The sequence below is a fragment of the Musca vetustissima genome, unplaced genomic scaffold (assembly GCF_032173495.1).
Source record: "Musca vetustissima isolate MV318-11 ecotype Yass unplaced genomic scaffold, APGP_CSIRO_Mvet_v1 utg13860, whole genome shotgun sequence".
Classification (NCBI taxonomy): Eukaryota; Metazoa; Arthropoda; class Insecta; order Diptera; family Muscidae; genus Musca; species Musca vetustissima.
This window is the reverse complement of record NW_026878469.1, coordinates 61,376-77,040: the sequence shown is the minus strand read 5'-3', so window position 1 is coordinate 77,040 and position 15,665 is coordinate 61,376. Positions and strand designations below refer to the sequence as shown.

The window sequence follows — 15,665 nt, the reverse complement described above, 5'->3', positions numbered from 1 at the left end:
CAGTAAGGGTATTCACCATCTGGTCTATATGTTTAAGGAATTTGGTATAAATAAAATGCAATTAAACGGAACTCGAGTGGCCATAATTTGTCAATTAGATAAATTTCAGTTTTCAGCCATGATTGTTTTCCATTGAAATATATAACCCCAATCGAATTAAAAACAAAACAAATGTTCCGGTAAAACCAGTGATGGATGGTTGAAAGATTGGTTGAGGAAAGAAAATCTAATTTAGAAAAAAAGGTCTGCCGACCATACCCAGCTATCAGTCACTGAACCATAGAACAAAACAAATAATCAATGGAAACGGAATAGAAATATTTGAATATTGAGGAAAAATTCCAATAGTGGGTTTGATTGAGATTTTCTTTATTTGTGTTTCAAATTCCCATATACCATGTGTGTGTGCGGTGTCACTGGGAATGGGTCATTAATTTTTTATTTGTTCGAGTAACATTTTTTTTTGTTGCTGTTCTTCAAATGAAATTTGTTGAATAAATGTTTTGGGGCGAGTGGGTGTGTAACACGCACTTCCATTTTATTTTAATGTCATCATGCGTTTTATGTCCAAAATTTCAAACTTTCCAAGTAGTCAAAAAAAATATTTTGAAAACTCGTAACGTTGCGCAGGCGTTTTCTTGGTGATCATCATCAACCAACAACTTCCCCCACACGAACACAACACACACACTCGTTGTTGTTCGTTGGTTTTTGAATTTATGACTTTGAATTACGTTTTGGATTCTTTCAATTTCAATTCAAACAACAACAACAGCAACAAATTTTTATATTGCTTTTCAAATTCGATTTGCAATCAAGCATTGAATCGAATCCACTCCCTTATCTCCGGTCTGACTGCTACTCGCCAAGCATATCTGACTTTATATGGTCACCTTATGAGCAGACATTTGAAAATGTGTAGCTGTTGTTGTTGTTGGTGTCTGTGTGTGTGTTGGAGTGGTGGGTGATCAAGTCTTTGGCAGGCTGGTGGTTCATTGATTGGTGACATCCAACGGATGTCACACGACTGTTTCATACGCCTGGGCATGACCATTTAAGGTTCGTCTTCGAAAATTGATGACATTTAATTGAGAACACCGAACGACCACCAATTTAGGTGCTGTTGTTGTTGTTTTGACCGAAATGAAATTTCAAGATTTGTTTCAGCCAGACAGACAGCCAAGTATAGAGATGAGTAATGCAATTCAGATGACCGACTAAGATATCAAATTATTTTTGTGGGCTTAAATTGGAGTATTTATTTTATTAAACATACGCCCCCATCATTGGAATTTGATGGCAAGGTCTATATGGGTCATTCCATATTATAATCAACATGGAATTTATTTGGATTAAAGAAGATGTTTTCAAGTGCTTGGTTTGGACTAAAGAATATTTTTTCAAGGCCTTAGCAAGGCGTGGTTTGGACTAAAAAATATTTTTCCAGTGGATTTTTTCAAGGTCCATCCAACAAGGCGTGGATTTTTTAAAGAATATTTTTTCAAGGTCCATCCAACAAGGCGTGGATTTTTTAAAGAATATTTTTTCAAGGTCCATCCAACAAGGCGTGGATTTTTTAAAGAATATTTTTTCAAGGTCCATCCAACAAGGCGTGGATTTTTTAAAGAATATTTTTTCAAGGTCCATCCAACAAGGCGTGGATTTTTTAAAGAATATTTTTTCAAGGTCCATCCAACAAGGCGTGGATTTTTTAAAGAATATTTTTTCAAGGTCCATCCAACAAGGCGTGGATTTTTTAAAGAATATTTTTTCAAGGTCCATCCAACAAGGCGTGGATTTTTTAAAGAATATTTTTTCAAGGTTAAAGAATATTTTTTCAAGGTCCATCCAACAAGGCGTGGATTTTTTAAAGAATATTTTTTCAAGGTCCATCCAACAAGGCGTGGATTTTTTAAAGAATATTTTTTCAAGGTCCATCCAACAAGGCGTGGATTTTTTAAAGAATATTTTTTCAAGGTCCATTTTTTTTTTAAAGAATATTTTTTCAAGGTCCATCCAACAAGGCGTGGATTTATAAAGAATATTTTTTCAAGGTCCATCCAACAAGGCGTGGATTTATTAAAGAATATTTTTTCAAGGACCTACACAAGGCGTGGATTTATAAAGAATATTTTTTCAAGGTCCATCCAACAAGGCGTGGATTTATTAAAGAATATTTTTTCAAGGTCCATCCAACAAGGCGTGGATTTTTTAAAGAATATTTTTTCAAGGTCCATCCAACAAGGCGTGGATTTTTTAAAGAATATTTTTTCAAGGTCCATCCAACAAGGCGTGGATTTTTTAAAGAATATTTTTTCAAGGTCCATCCAACAAGGCGTGGATTTTTTAAAGAATATTTTTTCAAGGTCCATGGATTTTTTAAAGAATATTTTTTCAAGGTCCAGGCCATACAAGGCGTGGAATTTTAAAAGAATATTTTTTCAAAGTCCATCCAACAAGGCGTGGATTTTTTAAGAATATTTTTTCAAGGAACATCCATCAAGGCTTAAACAAGGCGTGGATTTTTTAAGAATATTTTTTCAAGGAACATCCATCAAGGCTTAAACAAGGCGTGGATTTTTTAAGAATATTTTTTCAAGGACCAACAAGGCGTGGATTTTTTAAGAATATTTTTTCAAGGTCTTGGATTTTTTAAAGAATATTTTTTCAAATCAAGGCGTGGATTTTTTAAAGAATATTTTTTCAAGGTCCATCCAACAAGGCGTGGATTTTTTAAAGAATATTTTTTCAAGGTCCATCCAACAAGGCGTGGATTTTTTAAAGAATATTTTTTGAAGGCTTAAACAAGGCGTGGATTTTTTAAAGAATATTTTTTCAAGGCTTAAACAAGGCGTGGATTTTTTAAAGAAAGGCGTATTTTTTTTTCAAGGAACAAGGCGTGGATTTTTTAAAGAATATTTTTTCATTAAACAAGGCTTTTTTTAAACAATATTTTTTCAAGGACCATCCATCAAGGCTTAAACAAGGCGTGGATTTTTTAAGAATATTTTTTCAAGGACATCCATCAAGGCTTAAACAAGGCGTGGATTTTTTAAGAATATTTTTTCAAGGACCATCCATCAAGGCTTAAACAAGGCGTGGATTTTTTAAGAATATTTTTTCAAGGACCATCCATCAAGGCTTAAACAAGGCGTGGATTTTTTAAGAATATTTTTTCAAGGACCATCCATCAAGGCTTAAACAAGGCGTTGATTTTTTAAGAATATTTATTCAAGGACCATCCATCAAGGCTTAAACAAAGCGTGGATTTTTTAAGAATATTTTTTCAAGGACCATCCATCAAGGCTTAAACAAGGCGTGGATTTTTTAAGAATATTTTTTCAAGGACCATCCATCAAGGCTTAAACAAGTCGTGGATTTAAGAATATTTTTTCAATGCCTACTTTTTCAAAGGCGTCACTTAATAACAACTCATTGTTTTCTATTTGTTTGTACAATAATATAAAATCTTTATTAGAGTTTCTCTCAATTTTTGTTTTTTTCATATTTCACTAATAAAACTTTACAAAGAAATTAAGAATAGGACAATGGACAAACAGACATGCCGCTGCCGCCACATAACTACACAAGTCAACGTGTGTATAATTGCAGCGAGCGGGATGTTTTTATTTTTTTCTTCCTTTTTTTATTTAATATAAAACTATAACATCTTAAATTATTACCGCATAAAGTTTTTACCCTTCTTTTGTAATTGATCACGACTAATTTGTTTAAAGACACGTTGTTTCTTTTCGTCGTTGTTTAGGTTTTTATAATAACCAAAACCACCACCGCCAACACGTTTTTCGGGCCGGACACGTTTTGCCGCGCCCACTTTTAGATCCACAACTGGCGGTACGAGGAAACCGAAACTTTTCGCAACCGCTTGTAAATCCAAAGTATTGACATCGAATATCGTTTTCAATTGATGTGAATCATAGGCACGAACATATGATTTGAATGCCTCCTTGGCCGATTGATTGAGGAAGTAATTTTTGGAGATGAGTTTTTCGAGCTGAAAAGGGAGATGAGAGAAATTATTAATAAAAAGGAAAGAAAATAATTAAAATAAGTATTATTTAAAAAATCGTGTGTGCGAGCTATACGAATACGTGTAGGCAAGGGTAAAATCGAAGATGGCAACCATTTGTACAGTACACCTTACATTAATGTACTGTACAAATTTGACTATTATATTTTATGCAAATAAATTAGGCTGGGAAAATCCATTTTATTTTTTTGTAAATGGTTTAAAACAGTTATGGCGAATTTTTAGCTCCTGGGCGGTGTTACGACTGCTAACACCCGGTCAACTTCGATCATTTCTCAGATTTCATTGACATTTTCGACGACCGGCATACCTGTGCGAGGAGCATCTTTAACATAAACAATCCTGAATGGAATCTACGAAACCAAAATTTCACATAATTGGCTGTTACAGTTTCGGAATCATAAACACCATTCACAATTTTAGTCGCTTTTGGCTAAAATTTTCGCCTTTGTCAAAGTACCTGTAAAATGTACGAATTTTATATTCGTTAACTTCCATTTTTAACACCCTGTAACTCACAACTGAATGCTCCAAAATATTTTTTTACTGCGAAATTTCACCCTTCCAACGAGCATAAATCTGAAATACTTTACGAGAAATCTATCAGTAGATCCATTTACAGAAAAAATAGATTTCTTTTTCCCCAACCTAATATTTTGTACTACTCTAACAATGGATGTGATATAATAAATATCAATATTAATCGATATTTCCTCCCATACTGCAAAAATAGTCCATCCTTCTTCTATAAAGACTTTCCAAATCGAATAGTTTGTGTATAAGTCAGCCTCCCAAACACGACATACCAAAGTACAGCCCCATCGTTTGGAAAATGCGGATAATGTCTTCAAAATATCGATATGGCTTTCTATACAGACGGATCCAAGATGGAAGAAGGTACAGGCGCTGGCGTCTACTGTGAAAGCTAGGCCTTCAGCTGGATAGCAACTGTAGCGTTCTCCAAGCTGAAATCTTCGCGATTTAGAAGGAAGCGGAATTGATAAAAAGTCTGGATGCATAGATCGTTGAAACAGCGATTATCTTTGTGGATAGTCAAGCGGCTCTTAAAGCCATCAAATCCTGTTACATCAAATCTGAGGCCGTCCTCAAGTGTAGAACAGCTTTGGAAGAACTGACATACAGCTATCGGCTATGTTGGGTACCAGGACACCGTGACATCATGGGTAATGAAAGAGCAGACGAATTAGCTAGTCGAGGATCTCAATCTACAGATCTTGCAATTGATGGCTCAATCAAACCACCCATATGTCATCTTTATATGAACTTTGAGGCGTTCTTCGACGAAAGAGCCTATGAACTTTGGCATAACGAACCTAGGTGCAAATGTGTCAAGATCTATTTTTCCGACTCTGTCTACCAAAAAGAACACTCACTTTTGAAATAAGAGCAACGACAGGAATCATTACTGATCACTGCAATATCCGAACCTTTACCAAGATCTATTTTTCCGACTCTGTCTACCAAAAAGAGCACTCACTTTTGAAATAAGAGCAATGACAGGAATCATTACTGATCACTGCAATATCCGGACCTTTACCAGTAAATGGGACCATGATGCAAATGATTAATGTAGACTCTGCGTTGACGAGGAGGAGAGGGAGACAATTCATCATCTCCTACGTCACTGTCCAGTCCTGTCTTACCGACGGCACAGACTAGTGGGAGCTCATTTTCCACCGAGTCTTAGTTTCTTCTCAACAACGAAACCTGATCTAATCTACAGCATATTAGAAACCTAAAGTGGTTGGGAAAAGTGCAACCTTGACACATAATATATCTTCTGTCCGATCTCTATAGCCATCGTTACTATCTCATACTTACCTTCTCACACTTTCTTGTAAGCTTTCATACCTCCCTATCCCGCCTTCTTCTCATCCGCATAGATCAATGAACCTGACGGTCTCAGAGTGCTGCAGCCACATAAGTAACTACTAATATACAGCATAATTAGAAACCTAAAGTGGTTCTTATCAGTGTTTCCATCACTTGAATTTATTTTTATCGCCATCACTCTATCAGGGTTTCCCCCTGAGACCCACGCCTTTTTATATTCACTGAGTAATATATTGAATTCTTAAATTCTCCACAATCTTGGCCATCATGTTTCACTAACATCCAATATAACAATTTCAGGCCTTCCCATTTCCTTGATATTGTTATGTTGTTGTTGTTTTAGCTGAAGTGACAGACGTTGGCCGAGTAAGACTCGGTTCGTTTTGGATCGTAGACCCCTCTGTCGTGGAGTTTTTCTGGGTTCCATGTTCCAACGTTAAGCGTATAATTTAAAAATTTCAAAATGTCTTACCTGTAATTGAATATCGGCAATTTTATTCCACGAGAATTCAAATTCATTCAATGGAACTTTGGCTGCTTTCAAATAACGCAAGAAACCCAACTCTTCGGGACGTAACATTAAAAGAGCATGACCGGAACTGCCAGTTCCACGGGCTGTACGGCCAACACGATGGATGTATTCCTAAGGAGGAAAAACCAAACAAAAATTATGAAGGGAAATCACATTTTTAAATTAAAGTTCAGTTTAATCAGGTGCAAATTGTGGCTCGGATGCTCACATTTTCATCAAAAAACGATGAGGTATACGATTTAAGTAAATACTATATCCTCTTTATCTTTCTAACTTCAATTGCTCATGTTTTGAGATCATGAACTTCTGAAGAAAACATAAAATATAATCACGACCACGATAAGTTCTGATAAAAATAATTATAAAAAAATTCAAAATAATTTGAGATCAGTTTAAAAACTATCTCAACGTATTTTATCTCTAAATAAAAATTCCCTTACTTTTGGATCATCTGGAGGATCGAATTGTACAATCCAATCAACTTGAGGAATGTCCAGACCACGAGCAGCCACATCTGTACATAGTAAAATACCCTCAGCGGCATTGCAAAATTGGAAGAACGTTGTGGTGCGTTTTGTTTGTTTTTGTTTACCCTAGGGATACGAAAGTTATAAAATATTATTAATAAATCTAAAAAATAATTAACTTACATGAATAGACGTGACGGGCAAATCTATGTAATTAAATAATTCATGATGATATTTAACGGACATACAGGAGGAGAAGAATACCATAACCTTCTTCTTGCGATTCTTTTTCAGGAAGGTAAACAACACCAAAAGACGTTTCTCCGAAGGACATACAATGTAGCCCTGTTCCAAACCACTTACAGTTGCAGTTTCTTTGTTATCGTCAACACCAACATAAATTGGTTCCTTTTTCAATGCCAATTTCGAAAGGGCATCGATTTTTTCCGTTTGTGTGGCCGAAAACAACATTGTTTGACGGCGTTCTGTAAAGTAATGAAAAAATTTAATCAAAATTTATACAAAGAATATGTGTTTTAATTATGACTTACTTGGCAGTAAATTTACAATTTGTTTTAATTCCTCCTCAAAACCAATTTCCAAAATACGATCCACCTCATCAATAACCAAACATTGTAGGTTTTTATACAAAAAGTCGGGAGAGTTTTGAAGATGATCCAACAAACGTCCGGGTGTGGCCACTAGAATATTAACACCCCTACTAAGTTTTTCATTTTCCACTTGACGATTTGAACCACCCATAACTAAGCCATAGGTATGATGATGATATGTCATCAGCTCCTTAAGGACACCAAATGTTTGCATAGACAATTCACGGGTGGGAGAAATAATAATGACACCGGTACCATTGCGGGGCATAAATCTTAATTTATATATCAACTCTACAGCTGGTATTAAAAATGCCAATGTTTTTCCTGACCCTGTACGAGCAGCTCCCACTAAATCACGCCCTTCCAATAGTGGGGGTAAAGATTTGGCTTGAATTTCTGTCATTTCACTAAAGCCCATTTGTTCAATGGCTTTCAGGGTGGGTTCGGATACAATGCCTTTTAGAGAGGCAAAGGAGCGATCCGAGTTATCACGTTTAGCTAAGGCCTCCGCGGCAGCAGTTGGATCAAGTTCCTCGAAACCTTGTTCCTCTTCGGCGGCCTTAGATTTCTTTGACTTTTTATCCGTTTTATTTGTGCTATCAGTTTTAGCTTTTTTGGCAGGCACTTCTTCTTCCTCCTCATCGTCTTCATCACTTTCCTCTTCTTCTGAAAAGTAAAAGAAAAAATAATTATTATTATATATTTTTGTAGAAATATAGGTCTAGAATAGACATCTGCATGAATGCACAAAAACACCACCCATGAGTCACTCACACAAAGTAATGGCTTCTATTCTATAAATTTGTTTGAAATGAAGTCCAATGAGTGAGGGTACAACAAATATGAATTGCTTCAGGTATGAGAGTTTCGAATTTGTTGTGTATTCGTTTGATTCATACAATCCACGTTTCAAATTCGCCGGTATTTATTGTGTATGTTTACTTCGGTATGAATGTATGTTGTAACACACAAAGTTTGAACAAATTTCACGAACATGTTTCACAATAGTGTGTCAAATAAAATCTGAATTACCCGTTAATTGACGAGATATTTTGGTTTTTACACCATCCACAAAAGTATGAAGGGTATGTTATGTTTATTGTCATGAAAACCAATTGTATAAAGTATATATATTCTTAATAAGGACAAATTTATGAATATCAAATGTATCTATATAGCAGAACTTTTCTTTTTTCAATATTTAGATGTTTTTAAACGCACTTTTTTTAAATTCGTTTTAATTTCTTGGTTTTACCGCTCAATATTCCAGTTTACAACTTGTCAGTTCATAACCTATAATATGTTAAGACTTCTGTTGTAATATTACTACCTTCGGGGGTGTCGAGATACAAAACTAAACCGTTACGTTCCAAAATGGCCTTTATCAGTCCACATTAAGTATATCCTCCCGACCGTCCATATATAACCAATGCAATGAAAATCCTGTTGTGTGTTTTTAATGTGTGTGCGAACTTCATAAACCTTCTTTGCAAAGTGTTTGTTCATACTGCCAGTCTAACAAAATATTTAAAACATTTTCGCTTGATTAATTTGAAAATGACACAAGTACATTTATCTAGAAATTGAGATTTTGATACAGTTATGTATAAAAAGCCAAAATACATCGATCTAAAAAATTAAAATATATTTATCTCTTTTGTTATTGTTGTTTTGTAATGGAAAGGCGCTAGGTCCAATTATCATCACTGACTTAACATCACGTAAAGGCTTTAAGCCACATTTCATATTTAGGAATTTGCATGATTTTCACAATTGTCTTAAAATTTTAGGTAATGCACTCCGAATTGCAAATGGTTTTGTCCAGATGAAATTTTGGTAGGTTTGGGTACGCAAACGACTGTAATTTTATATTTAGTCGAAATTATCACCTCCATTTTGGATACGTTTTTCAACCAGTAGGTTCTAATTTGTTATTTTGTTCTCAGTGTGTCAAGCAACAAAAAATAATGTGTTGTTGACTGTACAGACAATTTGAGGATTTCGGTATGTACAAGGTCCTAGTCCAAATTTCCAATAGTCTCTATTTTTGATATTTCTCTTGGTAGTTATTTACCAGGGCATAAAACCCATATAAAAATACCGATCAATTTAAAAATTTGACTGTTCACCTCGCGGCGGTGAGTATAAAAAGGTCGGCCCTGTCGAACTTAAGGACGTTTTAATTATTTTTATTCATATTTTTTAATAAACAATCTCTACTCTACTTAATAATATTATCATGTAAAAAATCAACAAAAGTACAAATTTATTACAGAAATTAAGAAATGTAATGAGAGACAATTTGTAAGAAAATGACCTACGTCCACAAAAACATAAAGAACAAATGAAAAGTCTTTAAGTCCCAAAAAAGTGCATATGTATTTCCGCAAATACTTATTTGTACTCCTCATATAACTTTGTACTCTAATTTTCTGCATAGGCCTATTTTTGTATATCCCTTGAGGAAGATTCCGCCGATTTTTCTTACATCATTTCATTTAACTTTTACTTATTTTTCTGGAGTTTTTATTTACTTGTATTCAATAGAAAAAAATAAAAGACATTATTTCTCACTATTGCTCACTAATAAAGTTTTAAAGAGTGTACAAGGTAAACATTTGCATGTACCTGTACAATAAATGCCCACCATCAATGTTAAGCTGTTGAATGAATACACAGAATACAAAATACATTGCATGATGTTCACTCATTGGACTCATTGATGTTGTATAACTTGTTCTTGTAGTCCATCATACTGAATGTTGTGCTTTCAAGTTTGATCGTTTGTCGGACAAAGCACAACGACACACAACTTCGGTGGTTGAATTCATTTGCACTCATTAAATGTTGTTGTGTACTCTGAATACGACTTAACATCCATGAATGTGGATGTGGATTCATTGTACGAGTACATTCATGCAGATGTCTAGTCTAGAAAAATTCACTATATAAAATCAGTAAAATGTTTATCACATGTTTTTATAGATACACTGAAGACTATAACTTGTCTTCGAATCTATTTCGAATTCGCCTTTGAATCATCATATAAATATCTTCGTAAAAGTGCATTTTTCCCAGGTATCAATTATCAAATAAAATCTGATATGTTTTGCTGCAACTCCGGGGGTCTTAAGCTGACTGAGCCTATTGTCATGAAAACCAATTGTTGAAGATCAACCCAGAATTTTACGATCAAAGACATATGCCTCGTATATAAGTGTACCGATGGACGTAATGTAGGTTCATGGGTCCTCTATACTAAATTCTCAAACCTGATAAGGCCGTTTCAACCGTCGAATTTCTTGGTTTTACCGCTCAATCTTCCAGTTTCAGATTTTAGAATCCCTGTTTTTCCGGCCGAGTCGAACTCAAGTCGTTCCGGTAGGCGCATCCCCACCGTCCATAACCCGAAAATCCTTGGGGTGGTCTTCGATAACCTCCTTCATCCTTCCAGATGGTGAAAGCTAGGAATGAAGTTCTGAAAGCCTTGTCTGGCACCTCCTGGTGCAAAGGATAAAGGCCATATATCGTTCCATCCTGAATTATGCAGCCCCAGTCTGGACTTCTTTCTGTAGTGACACACAATGGAGGTCATTGCAAACAACTCAAAATAATGCACTCCGAATTGCAAACGACTGTGTGCAGATGACGAGAGTCGATCACCTCCATGAGGAGACCAGGATGCTGTCAGTCAAGCTCGGAATTGCAAACGACTGTGTGCAGATGACGAGAGTCGATCACCTCCATGAGGAGACTAGGATGCTGTCAGTCAAACAACATAATGTGTTGTTGACTAGGCAGTTCCTGTTGGCATCATCCATGTCAGACGTCAATAGATTGTCGATAGAAAACGCGATGAAATCCGCGTATCAACTGGCGGTCTCCGAAGCCATAAATGGCTACAGATGCAATAAAATCCTACAACTACATCCTCCTACTATTTCGGACAGTGAGAGACTTCTGTGTAGGCAAACCCTTCCAATTTTTGCACAACTAAGGTCCGGATACAGCAAAACCCTCACGACACACACCATCTATTCAATTGTCCGTCCAAGCCTACAAGTCTATTGCCTATAGATTTATGGCTAAGGCATGGCATTTCCTGCTGACATGACTGATACACTTCCGTGACACATCATTCTGACTTCAGGTGCTAACTTGAAGGCATCCAAGAGGTCATTCCTGCGGACGTCAACACATCGTCAGAAGCGAACATCTACAATTTCGAACAGGTTTATTTCTAGAAAAACTCATTCCGATTTGCCTTAAGGTCCGGATATAGTAATGTATGAAGGGTCAATGTTCTCGGAATATATAACAGGTTCACTCCTGGCAGCAAGGCCTCATGCCATAAATTGTCCATCCGAACCAACAACTCTTCTCATAGCTAAAACCAATGAAGGTGGCACAATTTCTCCAGCTGCATCAAGAAGATATTATGAACAAGGGGACATTTTTGTTATTCGGATTTCAATCGCTTCAAATTGATACCGATATTGCTCTAGAGCATGTGAAAATACAAGAATTCCCGTAAGTACTGATTCCCATATTTAAGAGAGTATAGATTTCCGCAATTATATTACTATAATCAGGCTCCTTAAAATTTTCAAAGCTATCAGCTGCAGGTCCCTATACTTGACTGCTGTTCCGAACTGGCACATGATCATGCACAACAACACCTTATTTCCCATGCAACAACACTTTTTTTCGACAGAATAATGCATTTTTCCTCTAATCACGTCCCAATCGATTCCAACGCTTCTCCGTAGTCCTCATTAAAACTTACCCTCCTCACCACTTTCAGCTTCATCATCTTCCTCCTCTTCTTCACCACTGTCGGCATCATTTTCTTCATCCTCCTCATCATCATCGTCACTATCAGAATCTGAATTTACCACTTGCATTTGTTGTTTCAGTTTCTTTTTATTTGGCTTTTCTTCCTTTTTGGGTAATTTCTTTTTTGGAACCTCCTGGAAATCTCCATTGACTTCATCTTCTAGAAAAGAAAACGTTGCCTTCAAAAGAAAAAAAACACTTGCCGCTTCATGCTCACTTACCTTCCTCCTCCTCATGTTTTGGCACTGGTTTTGTGGGCTTACTGGCAGCACCTTTCTTTTGGGCCAATTCCTTCTTCATTTTCTCACGTTTCTTTATCTTTTTCATTAATAATTTTTCACGTATTGACATCTTTTCTTTTTTAATTCAGTGTATTTTATTCGCGTTCAATAGAAGAATGTTAGCGTTCTGGGTAATGCACGTGTTTATTCAATTCAATAGAAGGGATAAGTAGATCGACTTTTGTAGAGTTGGGTAGTTCCGGAACGAACTAGTTCATTGGAACTATTCCGAGAAAGGAACGAACGGAACTAGTTCCAGTTCTAAACTTCGCTTGTTAATCGTCGTATATATGGAAAAACTGAGAGAGAGAGATTCCAAGACTTCAAAAATTCGCGACGTCGTACGCAAACCTTCGCCAACAAATGGTCTGTTCCAGTACTTTTTATACCCTCCACCATAGTATGGAGGGTATATTAATTTTGTCATTCCGTTTGTAACTCATCGAAATATTCATTTCCGACCCTATAAAGTATATATATTCTTGATCAGGGTAAAATTCTAAGACGATCTAGCCATGTCCGTCCGTCTGTTGTAATCACGCTATCTTCTGAAGGAATTGAGATAGGGTGCTGAAATTTTGCATAGGGTTGTCTTTTGTCTGCAGGCAGGTCAAGTTCGAAGATGGGATATATCGGTCCACGTTTAGGCATAGCTCCCATATAAGGGTACCCCCCAATTTTCGGTATTTTGGGGTTCTTGAGCGCGTTTTTCAAGCGAATTTGTAGTAAATGTATCCACAAAAAATTATAAATATAGGTCCACTTTTTCTTGTAGCCCCCATATAACGGTACCTCCTAATTTTCAGTATTTTTTGGGTTTTTATCGTATTTTTCACCGAATTGGCTGTAATTTAGTATTTTGAGTTCTTAGCAGGTACCAAATCTCTCCACAAAAAAATGTAAATATAGGTCAATTTTTTCGGATATCCCCCATATAAGGGTACCCCCCAATTTCGGTATTTTGGGGTTCTTGAGCGCGCTTTTCAACCGAATTCGCTGCAATTTTGTACATTGGGTTCATATTGCGTACCAAATATCTCTACTAAAAATTATAAATATCGGCCCACTTTTTCTGGTAGCCCCCATATAAGCGCACCCCAAATTTTCGATATTTTGAGGTTCTTAAGCGCGATTTTCAACCGAATTCGCTTTCATATTGGGTACCAAATATCTCTATTTAAAATTATAAATATCGGTCCACTTTTTCATTTCATTTCAAATACCTTCAAAATCAACATAACAAAAAGTTTACAAAGAGAAAGCCATTTTGTTTTGTGCTCTCTTAAATTTGATTCAATGCTTTAACAGTTTTATGGGTTCAGGAACGGTTTTCGAGTAAAAAGTTGCAAAACTTGTAAAATTAGTAGATTCTTTTAGGTTTTGGAACGGAGCTAAAATAAAAACGACGACTGAAAAAAAATGAAAAACGGTCCACCTGCTAACGAATGGGAGGAGAAGACAAAATGGCCGATAAAGATGAACTCAAAATGGTATAACCGAAAGTTTACGAATGAGGTGGGATAGAGACTAAATGGAAACCGTGTTGTTTCGAATGGTTAGGCAAATTATGATTAGGGATAAGTAAATCGACTTTCGATTAATCGACTTTTTGTATTGAAAAGTCTAATGCCATGTACAGACGAGCGTTGTTCCCTCTCTCATTCGTGGTTCGACTCTTAATTATGAAGTAATTACATAGTTCAAAGGAACTACATTAAGGAACTAGTTCCTTTTTAAAAAAGAAACGAGAATGATCGATCCGCTACGTGAACTAGATTGCCCAACTCTAGACTTTTGACTAATCGATTAATCGACTTTTTGTATTGAAAAGACTAGAAGTCGAAGCCGACTTTTGATCTTTGAGGAAATCACAAATGGTCTGTTCCCCTACTGCAAGAATCTACAAATGTTTACATTTTCTCCGATATAATAAAGGAAAAATTTGGTCTGTTCCCGTACTCAACTTAACTAACTTTCCTTTATGATATCGAAGAAAATAGTAAGATCTAGAAGATTCTTGCAGTAAGGGAACAAACCAATTATTGTCGTAGTAAAAAGTTGTATATTCTTGCAGGTTCAGGAACAGACCAAAAGTATATTGATATCCTTATATATTTAATATATTAACTATCCTTATAGCAAATAAATTTTTCAATAAACATGAAACACGGGAATTTAGCTAAGGTAACGATTAGAATTCGATGGGATTTATCGAGGAAATCCGGTATAGCTGAGTTCTCAACTTTTGATTTTTTTATTTATAATTGGTCTGTTCCCGTACTGCAAGAATCTACTACTTTTTACTACGATAACAAATTTTCCTTTATTTTCTAGTAGTTTTAGTAATTGTGGTTCATCTAGACCTTTATTATAAATATGAAAGTGATTTTCCGAAAAAAATGAAATAAATACAATTGTTTTTGAAGATCCCTAAGTACCTCCCAGGTCGAACACATGTTTATTTCTAAATTCGAAATGAGGAAAATATCAGGTATGGACCAGATCAAATCATGTTTTACTAATGCTCCCATATAACAATACAAGTTTTCAACCAAATTATCTATAGTTTGATATTTTGGTTTCTCTATACTAAAAATTAATAATATTGGTCCAGTTTTCAGTATATCTGCACGACCAAATTTCGTTATATTGAGGATTTTGGACACGTTAATCGATTTGGATTGGTTGTAATCTGGTATGTCAGGTTCTAATTGTGTACCAATTTTTAACAGTTTTTACAACCAATTACATGCCAGTGTGGCAGATATTGTCCAAAAGCTGAAGCCGCTTGTGGTTGTGTGTCAGCGCCGTCAGCTGTATGTAGACGATAATAGTGTTATCGATAAATTAAAATCGTTAAATCATATGGGAATGATAACACATTTTTGTTGGGTGACGAGGGAAATCAATTCGAAATTGTAGCAAATTGCAAGCCGTTAACGAAATTGAATATTTAGCGGTGGCAATATCGAAATATTTAGAATTTAAATCAGTGTATAAAACCACACGGTCTTAGAATGAATCATTTTGCCC

The 15,665-nt window shown here is 35.7% G+C and overlaps 1 protein-coding gene across 1 annotated transcript; it reads right to left on the bottom strand.

Annotated features, from left to right (window-relative positions):
* Positions 1-3,674: 3,674 nt before the first annotated feature.
* LOC133323219 (probable ATP-dependent RNA helicase pitchoune) lies at positions 3,675-12,707 on the bottom strand. Its single transcript, XM_061532175.1, has 7 exons — positions 12,573-12,707; positions 12,302-12,511; positions 7,456-8,178; positions 7,088-7,389; positions 6,878-7,030; positions 6,378-6,548; positions 3,675-4,015 (listed from the first exon to the last, which is right to left on the bottom strand). The coding sequence occupies exons 1-7, from the start codon at positions 12,700-12,702 to the stop codon at positions 3,680-3,682; spliced, it is 2,025 nt and encodes a 674-aa protein (XP_061388159.1). The 5' UTR covers positions 12,703-12,707; the 3' UTR covers positions 3,675-3,679.
* Positions 12,708-15,665: the final 2,958 nt, after the last annotated feature.

Excerpts from the sequence above, each read along its gene's own strand:
- LOC133323219 (XM_061532175.1), bottom strand. The coding sequence starts at position 12,702 with ATGTCAATACGTGAAAAATTATTAATGAAAAAGATAAAGAAACGTGAG. Across the intron at positions 8,179-12,301 it reads AGCTGAAAGTGGTGAGGAGG|AAGAGGAAAGTGATGAAGAC; the intron begins GTAAGTTTTAAT and ends ACTTTTCAGAAG. Across the intron at positions 7,390-7,455 it reads AATTGTAAATTTACTGCCAA|AACGCCGTCAAACAATGTTG; the intron begins GTAAGTCATAAT and ends ATTACTTTACAG.